The sequence below is a fragment of the Aquarana catesbeiana genome, linkage group LG03, assembly GCF_042186555.1.
Source record: "Aquarana catesbeiana isolate 2022-GZ linkage group LG03, ASM4218655v1, whole genome shotgun sequence".
Lineage (NCBI taxonomy): Eukaryota > Metazoa > Chordata > Amphibia > Anura > Ranidae > Aquarana > Aquarana catesbeiana.
Window position 1 is genome coordinate 550,035,392 of NC_133326.1, and position 16,014 is coordinate 550,051,405.

A 16,014-nucleotide genomic window follows, 5' to 3' on the forward strand; every position below is an offset into this window, starting at 1 on the left:
GAGAGCAGGCGATGGAAGGCTTGAGAAAGAACAGTCCTTTTTTGCAGATTGAAAGAAAACATTCGAGCAGATCCACTTGTCAACAATATTCCCCTGCTAAACGTCTAACCCGACCCAAGCGAGGAGCACCTTCATTGCAAGTAGGACTTCTCTCCCGGCTTGGAGGGCCTTAGAATCCATGATTTCCCGTGGAATTGAGGCCTGAGAATCCATGATTTTCTGTGGAACTGAGACTGGGGCTTGAAGCCTGAGGCTGGCGGTTGCTTTTTTAGAAGTAGAAGATGTGGCAGGTTTTTTGCACTGCAGCCTTTGACTTTTTAAGTGGCAACAGGGTACTCTTGCCTACAGTTACCTTCTGGATGTAATCTAGTCTAGTTTGCGTATAACACATCCTTTAGATGAGGAAGTACAGGGAAAGACTGGAGATGCTGCAGCAGGTACCACAGCCCCAATCCTGTAGTCTTTGAGATTCTGAGAGGACTCAGAAGCAGTGATTTTAAGTTGGCCTGGACCACTTTTGTGATTGGAAGGCCTCACAAGGCCTCTTAGTCTGGGATAAAACAGAACCCTGGCATTCCTAAGGAGTAGATTCCTCTGAAGAGGAATTCTCTACGTCTCTCTCTTATGGAAATGTCATTTTCTCTTCCTCTGGCGGTTCCTCAGTAAGCTCCTCCTTAATAAGGAAGGAGATGAGGAAGAAGAACCTTTCCACTTGTGACAAAAATAATCCAATCTACTGAATGAACCCCAGTAATAGGTGGAAAAAATTCCGCCCTTGAAACAAAGGAACTGGAGGAAGGTGTCCCAGAGGTAGTGGAAAGACTAGACAAGTGAATGAAATCAGAGCCACGGGGAACTACTGTAATTAACAACCAGAGGGCAAAGTGCAAGGGTACCTCTCTACCCTCTCCCCTAATGCTAATAGCAGTCCCAGACAGCTAAGAGATAGGCCTTCATGGACACAACTCCCCATCTGGGGATCACCACACTGGACCTGTAGAGTACCCTCAAGGCAATACAATGTTGCAGACCGTTTTGTTACTTAGACCCCTTTCACACTGGGGCAGTGCAGGCGTTAACGGTAAAGCACCGCTAGGTTTAGCAGATTTGGCGCCACTAGCAAGGCGCTTTTAACCCCCCAGAAGGGGATAAAAGCGCACGCTTATCGCTGCTTTCAAATCGCTTTTAGGGCGCTTTGAAAGCGGGCAGGGTTGGTGGAGGAGAGGTGTATACACCGCCCCCAAGATGCTGCTTGCAGGACTTTTTTTCCTGTCCTGCAAGTGCACCGCCCCAGTGTGAAAGCACTCGGGCTTTCACACTGGGGCTGCAGAAGAGGCAGTTTACAGGCACTTTACAGGCGCTATTTTTAGCGCAAAAAAGCCTGCAAAGCGCTTCAGTGTGAAAGGGGTCTTAGAGCACAACCTTTTTTTTTTTACACTGTTATTGCTTATACAGAGCACACTAAGCAATAGTTTTAGCTGTCATGAATGGGTTAACCATTGCTTATGGTTGCGATCTGTGATTGTCTAAGCTAAGTCAATCGCGTGGTACATGTAGCCAGGTACCATGTGATTGTTTTGGGCCAATCACAGATTACAACAGTTAGCAAGCTGTTCATGAATGGAAAGCCATTCATGACAGGGTGTTTACATTGTTATCATGTGACTGCTATGACCAATCATAGTGATCACATGATTACCCGAAACAGGCTCAATCACATATATTTAAATATGCAGGAGCAGGGCGGCAATTGGTAAAAGGAAAAATTATGTTGTTGCAATAACTCCATGACTCCTAAAACTGGACTGTGTGGGTTTTCATATCTACCGCGAGTTCTGATTCAGGCTAAATTAGAAAAACAATTCAACCTTTAAAAAGTTAATAGTTACAATTGTCAACTTTTCATTAGCGTTGGTAAATTTATGGGACTGGATAAAAGAGTGTTACATCTATGGCCAACCATAAGGCTTTGTTCACCATGGAAATTCTGCCCCTGGTAACACCATGCCAGCCGTGGATTTTCTGAAATACAATTGTATGTCTAAAACCAAAATTTTTGTTTTGGATATACTAAGGAATGGGAAAAACCCCTGTCAAGTTTTCTTTCTTTGGGCCTGTCAATCCCATAGAGGAGATTTTACTTAATTTCTAGTCTTAGAGACTACAGCAAGTAATCAGAAATCTCTCCACTGTAAGGCTGACCATACATGGTTAGTTTTTTTTCTTGGTGCAAAAAAGGAAAGGAAAAAAAAAAGCGAACAGATTCCTTCATCCACACAAGCATATTGGATGGAGAACCCCCCCCCCCCCCCCCCCCCCCCACTGGGCCATTGTATTAGACAAGAGCCTCCACCACCGTCAGAATACACTGATCAGTGGCAGTTGCTGATGATCAGAAAATAGTGCTCTCTTGTTGGATGACATTGCTACATCTTGATTAATTGGGAGAGGATGGCAACAAGAAGGCATCTCAATGGTTCAGCCAGTGAGTGATTCTGCTGATGGCAAGCTGTTACCAGTGATAGAATAGCTAGTATGTGTATGGGCACTCTTGGTGTGCTCATACATAACCCAACCTCTGCAAGTGACAAGCCCATTGAAGAAATGAACTGGAATGCCTATTGTGAGCCAGGTCTTCTCATTCAAAATCAGTACCTGACCTCACAAATGCTCACACACACACTCACATTCCCACACACTCCAAAATCTTGTAGAAAACCTTCCCAGAAGAGTGGGGGCTGTTACAACTGCAAGGGGGAGGACTTTTTTTTTTTTTAACTCCCATGGTTTTGGAATGGGATGTCCAACAAGCTTATATAGGTATGATGGTAAGGTGTCCACAAACTTTAGGTCCCACAGTGTATCAATGACTGAATTTTGAGTCTGCAGTTCTTCTTTAGGAGGTAATCCATCCAATTGTGATATTTGGGTATTGGTAGAAACTGATAGGTTTAATCCCCTGCTAGCAACTTGTATATTTTGAGGGCCCCAACAGGAAGTATCATGCCTCAGTTGCTGGCTCTGTTTCAGTCAATCTGTACAACTCTGACAACAAGGGTGTTCACAGGTGTTTTCACCCCTTTGTTACCTTCATCATAATATAAAAGTCCAACAGGAAAATTTAAACCCCTTTAAAAAAGGCTGGAGACAGGTGTGCATTTCCAGGAACATCGGCACTAAGATCTCAGCACGTAGACCTTGAGTGATACATGAAGCCGTCATGTGGCTGACCTCTCCAGCACCTACTAAAATTTGTAATGTAAGTTTTAGGTGAACAAACCCTGTAATGAATAATTATACATGTAGCACAACAGTAGTTAGCACTGTTGCAGCCGTCTGATTTCAAACCTTCAAGGACTCAGATATTACAGCAATGTATATAGTTGATGCACCTGCTGAAATGTGGGTGGCGGTGGCAGTGTCAAGTCTTTGTGAATAGATCAGGAGAATGGCACAGTTGGTGGCATGCAATTTGACGATAAAGGGTTAATACTAACTTTGAAATGAGAGGTGAACCAGCTCATTGGTCTCGGCTCCTAATTCTTACAACCTGTGCAACTCCCCCTTCAACTAGTCCGAGTGTCTCTTTCACGACACACAATTGCCCCATTGTACGCAGGAAAGGGATTAAGGATTGTGTTTTCTATTATTATGCTGTTGATTAATCCTGACCCGGTGTCACTTTCCTCCTCAAATAGATTGGGGGGGTTCTTTGGGCTCCAGCACCCTCGGCTTAACGCTGCCAAACTCCTTCATGCCTCATTTGCCACGTAAGCGATTACATTTTAAGTGACGGGCAGCACTGCCTCCTTGAGGGCTGCATAAAAGAGAATCGCCCTTTGTCTTCTAGGAATGCTAAACTGGCATGCTTTGCCTGTGGCATTCTGGCTAGGCTAAGTGTGGCCAGTAAAGAGGGCCATGGACCAAAGCAAAGATTGCCTATTCTAGAATTCGTAAAGAGCCCAGTTTTATAGAAAGGCTACATAAGCAGGAGACACGGGGCAGTGATATTTATAAACTACAGGGTTCACATAAAAACAGTTTTCCTGCAGCTGATCCTTTTTTAAAATAATAACCTGAATTTAGAATGTAAAAAACATGTGTTTATATAGTTGGGTAGCCATGATACATTGCAGTAGCAACATTATCAAATTTGCAACTTAAAGGGGAACTTGGAGGTGAGGTCCTGCAGCATTTACCATAATGTGTAGATATGCACAGTATATTTGCACATTATGGCACAACTACTCTGGATTTGCCCTCCTCCGGTGATGCAAGGTCTGTGTTCTGCTTACGACATTCTTCTTTTCTTCTTCCTGGTCGAGCATGAGCTATTGACCACTGATAAAACTCCTGCGCATACACCTGGCTCTATTTTTTCCACCTTACAGATAGTGGGAGTGAGCTGCAACAGTAGCTGAGCTTCAGTTAGTGACTTTGCCTAAGCTAAGGTGATGTTATCCGTTTTCTACAGGCAGGAGAAAGCATTTCCTTAGTCTCCTTTCCTTCAGTGAACAGACTGCAACATTTTAACTGTAGCAAGTCCAAAAAGTGAAAGGCTGCAGCAGGAACTGATCTAGAGCAGACACTTGTGAAATGCACTGGCCTTGTGCATTATCAAACAACAATTTCATTAAAGGATAAAATGTATAAAATAGCTACTCACAAACATAGGTAGTAAAAGCGCTCATCCAGCTACTACATGTGGCTACAATCTTCCAGGTTTGCCGATACCTCTAGCTTAGGGGGGACCTCACCGGGGTCCCTGGTGGCTGACATGTTTCAAGGGATTGTCCTTCTTCATCAGAGTTAAAGGCCAAAGTGAGTAGCTATTCTATCCTTAATAAAATTGTTGTTGGATAATGCACTAGGCCAGTGTCGCCCTCTGTTTTTATCTATTTTTCTCTGAGCCGGCATCTCAGGCCAGAAAGTATTTGGTGACCTTGGATTAAAGAGGAGTTCCACACAGGGGGGCCGTCAAAAAAAAAAAAAAAAAAAGTCAGCAGCTACAAATACTGCAGCTGCTGACTTTTAATTGGACACTTACCTGTCCCAGGGTCCACCAATGCGGGGGATCGAAGCCTCGCTCGTCTCCCCCTCCGTTCAGCGGCGCCGGCATTGCAACTGTGGGCGCCGGGCTGTGGCTTCATGCCGCGCGCCGTGATTGGCCGCTCAGTCACCTGGGACCTGTAATGGGTCCCAGATGATTGACAGGAAGGAGGGAGAAGAGCGGAGCACTTCCTGTGCCGAGGGGGAAGTGATGTCACCAGCCCAGGCAATGGAAGGGGCAGACTACGAGGGACCCCCTAGCAACAGGCATTTAGAGGTAAGTTAAAAAAAAAAAAAATATCCAAATGTTTTTTTGTTTTTAGAATTTTTCATGTATTTTTGTTTTTTTGGGTGGAACCCCACTTTAAGCTGAATAGAGATGGCTCTGATAAAAGATGGAGCTATACTGTTGCTGTATATTTTGACATTTCAAGTATGATCATGCAGACTTGTAAAAATACTGAAAGGTCTACTTTAAGCTATGGATAGAAGTAACTCCTTATAATTGTGGTTGAGCAGTGAAAAATAAAAAAGGATTCCTACTTGTAAGGGCAGTAGAGTTGTAGATCAAGTGGAGGTTAAGTATACAGAACTCCAATTTAAATTTGTTCATAAAAAAATAAGGTAAAAATACAATTACTCTTCTTCCTCTTTTTTATACTAACTTTCATTTTCAGTAGTTTATAAAAGCCCCTTATCTGGGACCTAGAGAGAAATCAAGTGACAGCTGTAATACTATCTATCCACATAGCAAAAAGTGTCCCCTGACCGCAGAGTCATAAGGTTACAGAAGCTTTTCCTCCTGAGGTCAGGGGTTAAAACTCAGTAGAGAGAATATAACACCTCACTGTTGGAGTCAACTAGAATAAATAAGACTTTGTACACTCAGCTTCAACCGCTATTTAAGTGCTCATTAGAGACCGGCAATATAGAGGAAGACTGAAACTGCAGCCGGTCCATTCAATAGAGAATGGTGACATCACTTAAGCCTCGTACATACGATGAGAATATCGGACTAACGATCCTCCATTTTTTTGCATGCTGGCATCATATCGAAAATTGAGGGGTTACCAAACTTACAAAAATTCTCGTACGACAGAATACAACATGGGGAGTGATGTAATGTGTTATATTGTATTGTAATGTATTCTTTCATTTCTGAACATGTGTGGTCTTGCTCTTCCAATTTTTTTCGGACAAAAAATGTACTGATTAAAACGAAAGTTGTGCAATCTGGTATCTCGTGAGAAAAATGTTCATACTTGTCCCTTCGTATAATTTCAGATGAACTGCCATGAACGGGTCTCGAAAGCTGTGCTCAAATGATCAGAATATCGTACGATCGGTTCAAAAGCAGTATTTTTCGTACGATTTTCTGATCACGTGTACTAGGCATAAAAATGCAGCTTTTCCATTCAACAGAGACCAGTGGCCTCACTGAGAATGCAACCTATTTAACCACTTCGGAAGGATTTACCCCCTTACCAGGCCGTTTTTTGCGATACGGCACTGCGTCACTTTAACTGACAATTGCGCGGTCACGTTGTACACAGACAAAATTTATGTCCTTTTTTTCCACAAATAGAGTTTTCTTTTATTTGACATCCCTGCGTTTTTTTATTTTTTGCGCTATAAACAAAAAAAGACTGACAATTTTGAAAACAAACAATATTTTTTACTTTTTGCTATAATAAATATCCAAAAAAAAATGTTGATCAGTTTAGTCCACAATGTATTATTCTACATATTTTTGGTAAAAAAAAGAAAAAAAAAAAATCGCAATAAGCGTATATTGATTGGTTTGATTGGTTTGATGTCAAAGTAAATCACAGCTCGAAATCGCAAAAAGTACAGAAACAACTTTTTGAAATTGGGACGGTGCCATTCCCGGCAATTGCTGCCGATTTGACATGTGATTTGACATGTCAAGTCACATGTCAAATCAAACCAATGTGAACCAGGGCTCCGTATCTGAGCATTTGTACGAGTACAAGTACACGTGCAAATGCTTAGTATCGGCACCGATGCCGGTGCAACGCTACCTTTCATAGTCACTGAACTTCTAAATAAGCTTATAAATACGTTTTCTTCTTTATACCTTGCTGACATGACAGAAAGGCAGACGGACTCCTGGTTCAGCTCCATTTACATTCAACTCTGCAGATATTACTCCTCGGTGTCTCCACGCCTCATTAATACAAGAATCCCTCCAGCCATCACACAAGGCTGCAACATTATAATAATTTGCGGCTTGGAAGAGACTCGCAACTAATAATTTGTAGCCTTGGCCAAAAAACTGCCACTGGACGCTGAGGAGTGAGAGGGGGATTATTATAAATCCTGTAAATGGATGTAAGCGTTGGACCGGGTGCCGAGTCAGCTGGGAAACACTTTCAAAGTCAAGTGCCTGTAGTGTACCAACACACGGTGTGGAGACTACTGCATCGCAAACTGAAACATTACAGCATAGAGCCCCCAGCTGTTTATGGAAAAGCCGAAAAAATAAATAAATAAATAAATAAATAAAGGAGATGCCATATTTTGTACTTGACCTCTAAATGGACCAATATGTATTTGGCAATTTAATCTATCCACAGAAACACTAAATACATACAATGAACACCTTTTTAAATATGAAAAGAAAAACCATAAAACCTATACAGGTGCATGCAGACTGTCTGTACTGAGAAAAATATATAAAACTTCCCATTGTAAAAAAAAATGTGAGTGCCTTGCTGTCATCCTTGGCTACAATGTTTTGAGAGTCACTGTACAATTATGTAGAACTGAATTTTCACTTTGCTGTTGTTTCAAGATAGAACTTAAAACGAAGACAGTCCAGTACCTAGTGTTTTCAGAAGAAGCTCCACAAAAGCAGTGTATCTTTATTAAAAGCAGCAATCTTTATTTTTCAAGTGGAGTGTTACTTTAAAGTGGCTATGCTGTTGTTTTTCACGTCATGTAAAAAAATGACTGTAAATAAACAGAATTTTTACCCAAAACCTGTTTTTAAAGCGGCTTTCAACACATACCTTATTTTAGGCCCAGTGACATCATCCCTTGGTCTCTGTGCTTTTTTATGCAATACAGGCAGATCATGGCTGGAGCAAGGGGCCGGCATGGTGCTCTACATAGATTCCTGCAACATCAAAGCACTCTAATGCCTAGTACACACATACTGAATGTCGGGAAACATCGACCGGTTCAATAAAAAATGTCCGACATTCGGCCCGTGTGTATTTCAGCCAGTCTGACAGAACTATCGGACGAGCATGCTGGAAAACCAGCAGCCGACCAGTTCCCGATCAGCACTCTTAGCCAATGGCTGAAAGCACTGACTGGAGTGTTTTGGTAGGGGGGCCGCCCCACTGTCAGAACACAACAGCTCAGCGGGGGGAGATTGCTGTACTAACGTTAAATCGTTAGCACAGCAGCTCCGGCCGTGCGTGGGGAGCCATCCCTGCCAAGAAAGCACAATGATTACTGTTAGCGGCTATACCTGCTGCCAATAATCGCATGCTACAAATCTAATATGATGGTTGTATCAAGTCGATCCATGGATTGACTTGAGCACAATCAGCTTGGCCATAGATGGATCGAATCTTAGACAGTCCCTGCTGAACCGGCCAAGATTCTATCTATGGCCGGCTTTACTTAGTACTCCTCTTAAGAGTGCTCAGTCCTCATACAAGCAGTAGGCTAGCTCTTGGAGGGAGTTATATAAAATTACAAAATGCCTTGATGGGCGAGTGTCAGTAAAAAGCAGTGGGTGTTCCTAGGTAGGCTACATTTGCATACGGGCCACCTAGGTAAAGCCCACATGTGATACCGAGCCTCCATAATTAAAGGAACTCATATCTGATGAAAGGGGAGGGCCAAAGGCAATAATGCTAGGGAGGAGCTACATGATGCTGGATTTCCTCCAGCAAGGAAATGAGGCGGCCTCTGACTAACCTGCTGCAGCTTCTAATGGATACTGTGGGAAGCTCACAGTGTGCAGTGAAATAAGAGTCTACAGTACAGGAGAGGATCTACAGTACAGTATCTACAGTACAGGAGAGGAGCCTTTACAACTGGCTGAAGGGAAGACTGGAGTCTGGATTTGAAGTATATCAACAGGCAGTTTTTTTTGGATAGAGTGAGGATTGATAGAGCCCCTGAAAAGTAAGGATGAGCTCAGTCGTGTTCGCACAGCCCATGTGCAGAGCCTGCCAGGAAGTCTGCACTGCGCTGCGCTAATCACAGGCAGTGAGACATTGTCCCGATGCGCGGCTGCAGAGATCGGGAAATATCTCACCGCCTGTGATTAGCGCAGCGCCGACTTCCTGGCGGGCTCTGCACGTGGGCTGTGCGAACACGACTAAGCTCATCCTTACTGACAAGTTTTTTGCTGACAGTTTCTTAGAAGAGAGTTACAGGAGTTACACTGTTTTGTTGAAACCGGTCTCCCCATTGGAATATTTCCCAGCTCCTGTTACAGTGACAACTCAAAAATGTTGGATTTCTTATCACTTGCTGTCCTTGTGACAGTGGTTTCTAGGACAATTGGAGAGTGTGCACTTTCCTGTAGGAACACAGAGAGCAATAAAAAACTTACAGGAGCTCTAACCTTTCCTCCAATTAATCCAAAATGTAATACAAAGCTTTGTTTTTAGATACACTCAAAAACCATGTCTCGCAGCTTGCCAAAAAGCAGATCTAGAGTTGAAAAGTGAACGTAGATGTGATTAATCTATCTGTCTTTAATTATTTTCTGTATGCCCACAAATATTTTTATGTTTGTGATTATCAGTGCCCAGGTCTTTGGTCAGCCAACAAGCAAAGAGGACTAGAACTTGGCTGTAAGTATGTGTCATGAAGCCAAACATGGAGGGCACGTCAGAAAGGTAGGGATCTCCTTCTTATCTTTCAGTGCTCTGTACTGGTGACCAGTGGTGATCACTATTACACGCCAGGCTACATTACAGACCCAATGTTAGGTCATTTGGGCCTGTATACTTGGCGTATACTTTTGCCATCAAACAGGGATTAGGGAATTGAGAAAAAAGAAATCCTTACTTCATCTCCAGCACCTCCTCCAGGTGTTTGCGGCGTTCGGCACGCAGGCTGGTTAAGTGGATCTCCTTCTCGGCCAGTGATTGCTGAGTGGAGGACAATTTTGCTTTCATGGACTCCAGTTCCTGCTTTACTTTCTCCATTGCCATCATCAGCTCCTCCACCTTACAAGAGACAAGATTCATGCTAATTATCAGGGAAAGAGCCATGATTTTGTTATCTTAGTGCTCACTATCCATATTACACCAACAAACGATCTTTATAAAGGATACTTGGCATTTCACATCAGTTTCTGTCCAGGATAATCTTTTGTTCAAATGTCCCGTCCACACTCATACAAGCTCTCCAAGGCCAATTTCAATCAGATTTAGAGCAATACACCAATTTGCTATTGACTGTATGAAGACGACCTAAAAATTTCACAACAGAGAAATACAGTACAAACAAATGAAGGCAGACAGAGCTCTGGTGGCAAACGGATACTGCTGACCACTAAGCCACGATCACTTAGAGCCAGCTGCTGAGAACGTTTTAATATATTTGTGCAAAAAGTTCCTACCTGAAATAGATATTGGACATCCAGATAGTTTGAAGCCCAACTCCGGGCACAACAACAGTAAGCAGCCCCCGTCATGCAGGCTTTAATAACGGCATCTGGCAAATCTGTTACTTTACATGCCGAGATTAGCACGGCTCTTGCTGTACCTCAGGCCATGAGGATGTAAGTCAGTGGTTCTCAACTCCGGTTCTCAGGACCCACTAACAGGCCAGAATTTAAGTATTACCTTGGGGAGATGCAGACTAGAATACTGCAATCACTGAGCAGCAAATGATATCACCTGTGATGTATTTCAGTTATCTTGCAAACCTGGCCTGTTAGTGGATCCCAAGGACAGGAGTGGAGAACCACTGATGTAAGCGCTGCAGGCCTCAAAGACCACAACACTGCTGTCGTGTTTCTGCCTCCCTCTCCTTCACGCCATTTACAAAACACACAACCCCATGCTTCATTCTGTGAACAGCCATAGATAAGCTGGGTAGGGCTGATAATACTTCCTAGATAAAACTGCAGAGTACAAGAAGTCAGAAGCTCACTGGATTCATGACAGACTTTTTTGACAGTTTTGGAAAGACATAACAAACCACTTTTAATAGTATATTTATCAGACCAAAGCGAGCAAAAAAAAAGGGAAGGTTTTTGTTAGGGTTTACATACACTTTATTTCAAATGCAACACAACTAGACATAAAAGTGGAGCTTAATGCAAACAGCTGAAAGGGTGAAACCATAATTGTGATCCTGTTAACAAATTTTAATTGTGGTCAGGCACATTGCGTAGCCAAAATGACAACTCCTACTTCCTTGTTCAACCGTGGAGAGTCTTCCAGTGGCACCTGTCTGCTTGCTGGCCAACAAATCCAAATCACTCGATTGGTGAGTGAATAAGGTTCCTGTTGAGGTGTATGTCCAAAAAATCACTTCTGTGATGCAGTAATGCAAGACATTTATTCTGCTAGGGCACACCAAAGTACTAGGGCAGTGCCTCTGGTTGTCATCAGCAGCATAGCATGGTAGTATGTTATGAAAAAAGGTCATGTGTGAGTTTAGGCATGTTAAATTGCATTGGCGGCCCTATTCATTTTGTATAGGCTGTCTTAACCCAACAGAAGTCAACATGTGATGTTATCATGCAGTAACGCACAGCAAAAAAGTAAACTGCCCCTTACAACCTTATTCGTTTTTAGAAGAGTAGAAGTAGAAGAGTAGATCCCCTACTGTGTCTTGGTTATTGCAAATCTCCCCCATTTCCTGGTTGGTGAAACAGTTTCAGTGTAAGAACAAGAAAACAAGTAACACTCTAAGGCTACATTTACACCTAAGCGTCGCGTTTAAACTTTTTTTTTTTTTTTTTTAAGTGTTTTTGAGCTTTTTTTTTGGAGCAGAATTGTAAGTTTTTGCAGCTTTTGTCAGGCTTTTTAAAGGAATTTTTCAACTTAAAGGTGTGAAGCGCTGCTGAAAAAGGGGCGGAAAGCTGCTTGAACAGAAAACGTGCAACAAAACGCTCGAAAAAAATGTTCGAAAAAAGCCCATTCTTCGCTTTTCAATCGTTCCTATCTAAGCTCAACTCTACTTGAAAAGTAGCTCATGTACTGTTTTGAGCATTAGCCATTTTGCTAAAAGTGACAGGACGCTCAGATGTGAACAAGGGCTATTGGAAACAATAGGTTTTTGCTTGCTGAGTGTTTTTGGGCTTTGAGCTACAAGCTACAAAATGCTCAAGTGTGAATGGGACCTAAAGGAGCCCAAGATAGCAGTAAAAACTGACAGGGGTTCTAATCCTTCCTTACTATATACACAAAAAAATGGTTCTGGCTGGACCTACACTTTATTGGGCCATCCAAACAAAAAAGTACATAAACCTAATCAGGTCTCATATGGGCAAATGATTTGTCAATGGGGTCTGTAGTCAACCAACTCCAATCAGATTTATTTTGTGCATGAAAAAACAAAAACTAGACACATTTTGCACTTGATGCAGCTTCTTATTATAAAAGACGTGTGCCTGAGCAGAAAGGCAATTACACTAATTTATTATGGAACTGGAAAAGAAAAAAGAGAAAGACCCCGATCAAACTGTTAGTAGCTAGAAGGTGAAAAAGTCAGGAGGAGTAGCTGGATTCCCACTACGTGCCATGTTTCTTGAACTATGGAGTAGCTACAAGGTTTATGCATTGCGCCTGACCACCTCAGCTTCTCAAGAGGGGAGAGAAGGCCTTAACAGATGCACCAAGAACAAGAGTACGATTCACAGGAGCCATAATAACCCCCTGATTATGAGGTAATTATAATTACAGAGGACTTTGGTTTCTATACGCCAAGGTCACCCAGTGAATAAGAGCTCAGTCTATAAAAGTGAACGCATTGTGAGTGACACGTCCTTTTTCCACGCGGCCCGGCAGCTTCCCACCAGCGCCCCTCACTTATCCCTGGAGCGAGGTGGGATAATAAGATGCTGGATGATTTCAGCCCGGCCGCCTCCTGGGAAGCCAGGAGAGGATCTAAGAAAGACAGACAGGGACAGAGCATGGACTGTCTTCCCAAGCAGTGGTCATCTGGGTTTCTTTCTGACCTCACCGCTTTAATTACATGGGACGTCAGAGGCAGGTGGAACGCAGGACCCGCGCTGAGAGCTTGTCGGACGTGACAGGGTGGGGCTGCCTGCAGACGCCCAGAATTCGTATTTCCATGGACAGTACAGAAACCGAGGAAAATCAGACAGCCTTACAAACAGCTAAAAATAACCTCGCAGAATTTTTTTTTTTTTACATTTTAACTCAAATTTTCCAAACATGGATTCTGAACCTTTTTTTTTTTTTTTTTAATCCTGGGTGAAGTAGGCGTAGGTGTAGCTTTTCAATCTGTGTACCACTCGGTATATTTTTATTTCCTGCTTTGTAAACCCAACAGGAAATGAGAAGAAATCTTACGCAGATGAGGGAAATTTCCTCTTAAACTGTCTTTAGAATTGGTGTCTCTACTAAACATTCTCCGCTGACGATTTTGATGACAATTGAAAATTTGGGACTTCACAATCAAATCCTATGATGAGGGAGAGGGGAGAAAGGCTGAGCCCTGCTGTCTGTGTCTTTGGACACAGACAGCAGGGTTTGGGAGTGAGCCCCTACAAGTGTCCTTATAGAAAGTGGCTTTCCATGGGGGGGCACTCGACAGAGAAGAGAGGGAGCCAGGAACACTGGTGGGAGACCCCAGTAGTGGAGGATCAGGGCTGCTCTGTGCAAGACCACTGCACAAAGCAGGTAAGTATGACATGTTTGTTATTGTCCAAAGGTTTAGAATGACTTTATTGTGCGTTGTGTTAAAGAAGCCTATTCAATTTGAATGGGCCGCTATGCACAGGAAAGGGCCAAAAAGTGGGCATGCAGCATTTCACCCTTAGTGTACCACAGTGCACGTTAATGCATTGCAAATGTGATGCCTTTGAGAATTAAAGTGGAATTCCAGCTTGCACCTATCTAGCTTTAAAACTGTCCCCTTCCCCTCCTAACACCTATGTTAAATAACCTGTGAAAGAAAGATGCATATACTTACTTATTTTGCAACTGCTCTGGTCCAGTCATGTGATCTCAACCTGTTTCAGCCAGCAGCGACTGCAGGTGAAAGGAGAGAGCACTACGACAATGGCTAGCAAAGCCTGGAGCGGTGACGTCACCCATAGGCTTTAATGCCCCATTTTTTGTTAGCGCTCCCTTCTCTCCCCTGCAGCCGCACTGGTTGACGCAGGGGAGCCGAATCACGTGACCAGAGCGGAACGGCCTGAAAAGTATATACATCTTTCTTACAAAAGTTATGAGGGGACAGTTTTAAGGCTAGCTATGCTGAAGATGGAATTCTACTTTAAGAGAAGAGAGCTGAAATGACATTCAAAATGAATAGCATTGCAACACACACATTCTACATGGCCGTCATCTGTTCAGTCACATATTTGCTCAGAAAAAATTCAGTTCACATCCATCTTCCGTTTACATCAGTTTTCTTTTTACTGATGTAAATGAACAATGTGCATTTACACCTATTTGCTCATAGGAATGCATTGCTGTCCGTTTTTCATCCGTCAGAAGACGGATTAAAAAAGGGACAATTGGAACGCCCGTGTGAAAGGGACCTAATGCATGTAATGTGCGCACGCTGATACATGTGTTACTGCTATGCACTCAGTCACCAAAGAAAAATATTTCTAATAATCAAATTCGACCATCCACTAATGTAACCTACCCCAATATCTTCAGGGTGTCAAGACACCAGATAACTAATGAACTATCCTCTGGTGGAACATACACTGATCAGCCATAACCACCCACCTAAAATTAAATAGGCCCCCCCTTTGCCACCGAAACAGCCCTGACCCGCCGAGGCATGGACTCCACTAGACGTCTGAAGGTATGTTGTGGTATCTGCCATCAAGCTGTCAGTAGGAGATCCTTTAAGTTCTGTAAGTTGGGAGTTAGAGCCTCCATGGATCGAACTTGTTTTTCTAGCACATCCCACAGATACCCGACTGAATTGAGATCTGGAGAAACTTGAAGGCCAAGTCAACACCTCAAACTTGTTTGTGTTCCTCAAACCATTCTAGAACTATTTTTGCAGTGTGGTAGGGCACGATATCCTGCTGATATAGGCCACAACCATCAAGGAATACTGTTTCCATGAAGTGATGTACTAGGTTAGCAGTAATGTTTAGGTAGGTGGTATGTGTGAAAGGAACATCCACATGAATGGCAGGGTGGCCAAGGTTTCCCAGCAGAACATTGCCCAAAGCACCATGCTGCCTCTGCTGGCTTGCCTTCTTTCCATAGGGCATCCTGGTGCCATCTCTTCCCTAGGTAAGCGATGCAGAATCACTCGGCCATCCAATTGATGTAAAAGAAATCCTGAATCATCAGACCAGGCCACCATTACTCGGTTCTGATGCTCTTGTGGCCATTGTGAGGGCTTTTGGCTGTGGACACGGGTGAGCATGGGCACTCTGACCGGTCTGTGGATATACAGCCCCATACACAACAAACTGTGATGTACTATGTAATTTCACACCTTTCTATTGGAACCAGCATTAACTTCCTCAGAAATTTGAGCTAGCCCTTTTATTGGATCGGCCTACCTGAGCCAGCTTTTGCTCCCCATATGCATCAATGAGCCTTAGCCACCCATGACTCTGTCACCGGTTTTCCTTCCTTGGACCACTTTTGGTAGGGCCTGACCACTGCAGACCGGGAGCATTCCACATGAGCCACAGTTTTGGCGATGCTCTGACCCAGTCGTCTAGCCACTATAATTTGGCCCTTGTCAAAGTTGCTCAAATCCTTACACCTGCCCATTTTTCTTTTGCTTTCC

The 16,014-nt window shown here is 43.2% G+C and overlaps 1 protein-coding gene across 16 annotated transcripts in view; it reads right to left on the reverse strand.

The window, feature by feature from the left end:
* ERC1 (ELKS/RAB6-interacting/CAST family member 1) overlaps positions 1 to 16,014 on the reverse strand; it is a 468,735-nt gene that overhangs the window by 85,862 nt on the left and 366,859 nt on the right. For all 16 annotated transcript variants that reach the window (XM_073621610.1, XM_073621608.1, XM_073621618.1 and 13 more), the window contains one exon: positions 10,108 to 10,268. In XM_073621610.1, the coding sequence (XP_073477711.1) occupies positions 10,108 to 10,268 (161 nt within the window). The remainder of the gene's footprint in view (positions 1 to 10,107; positions 10,269 to 16,014) is intronic.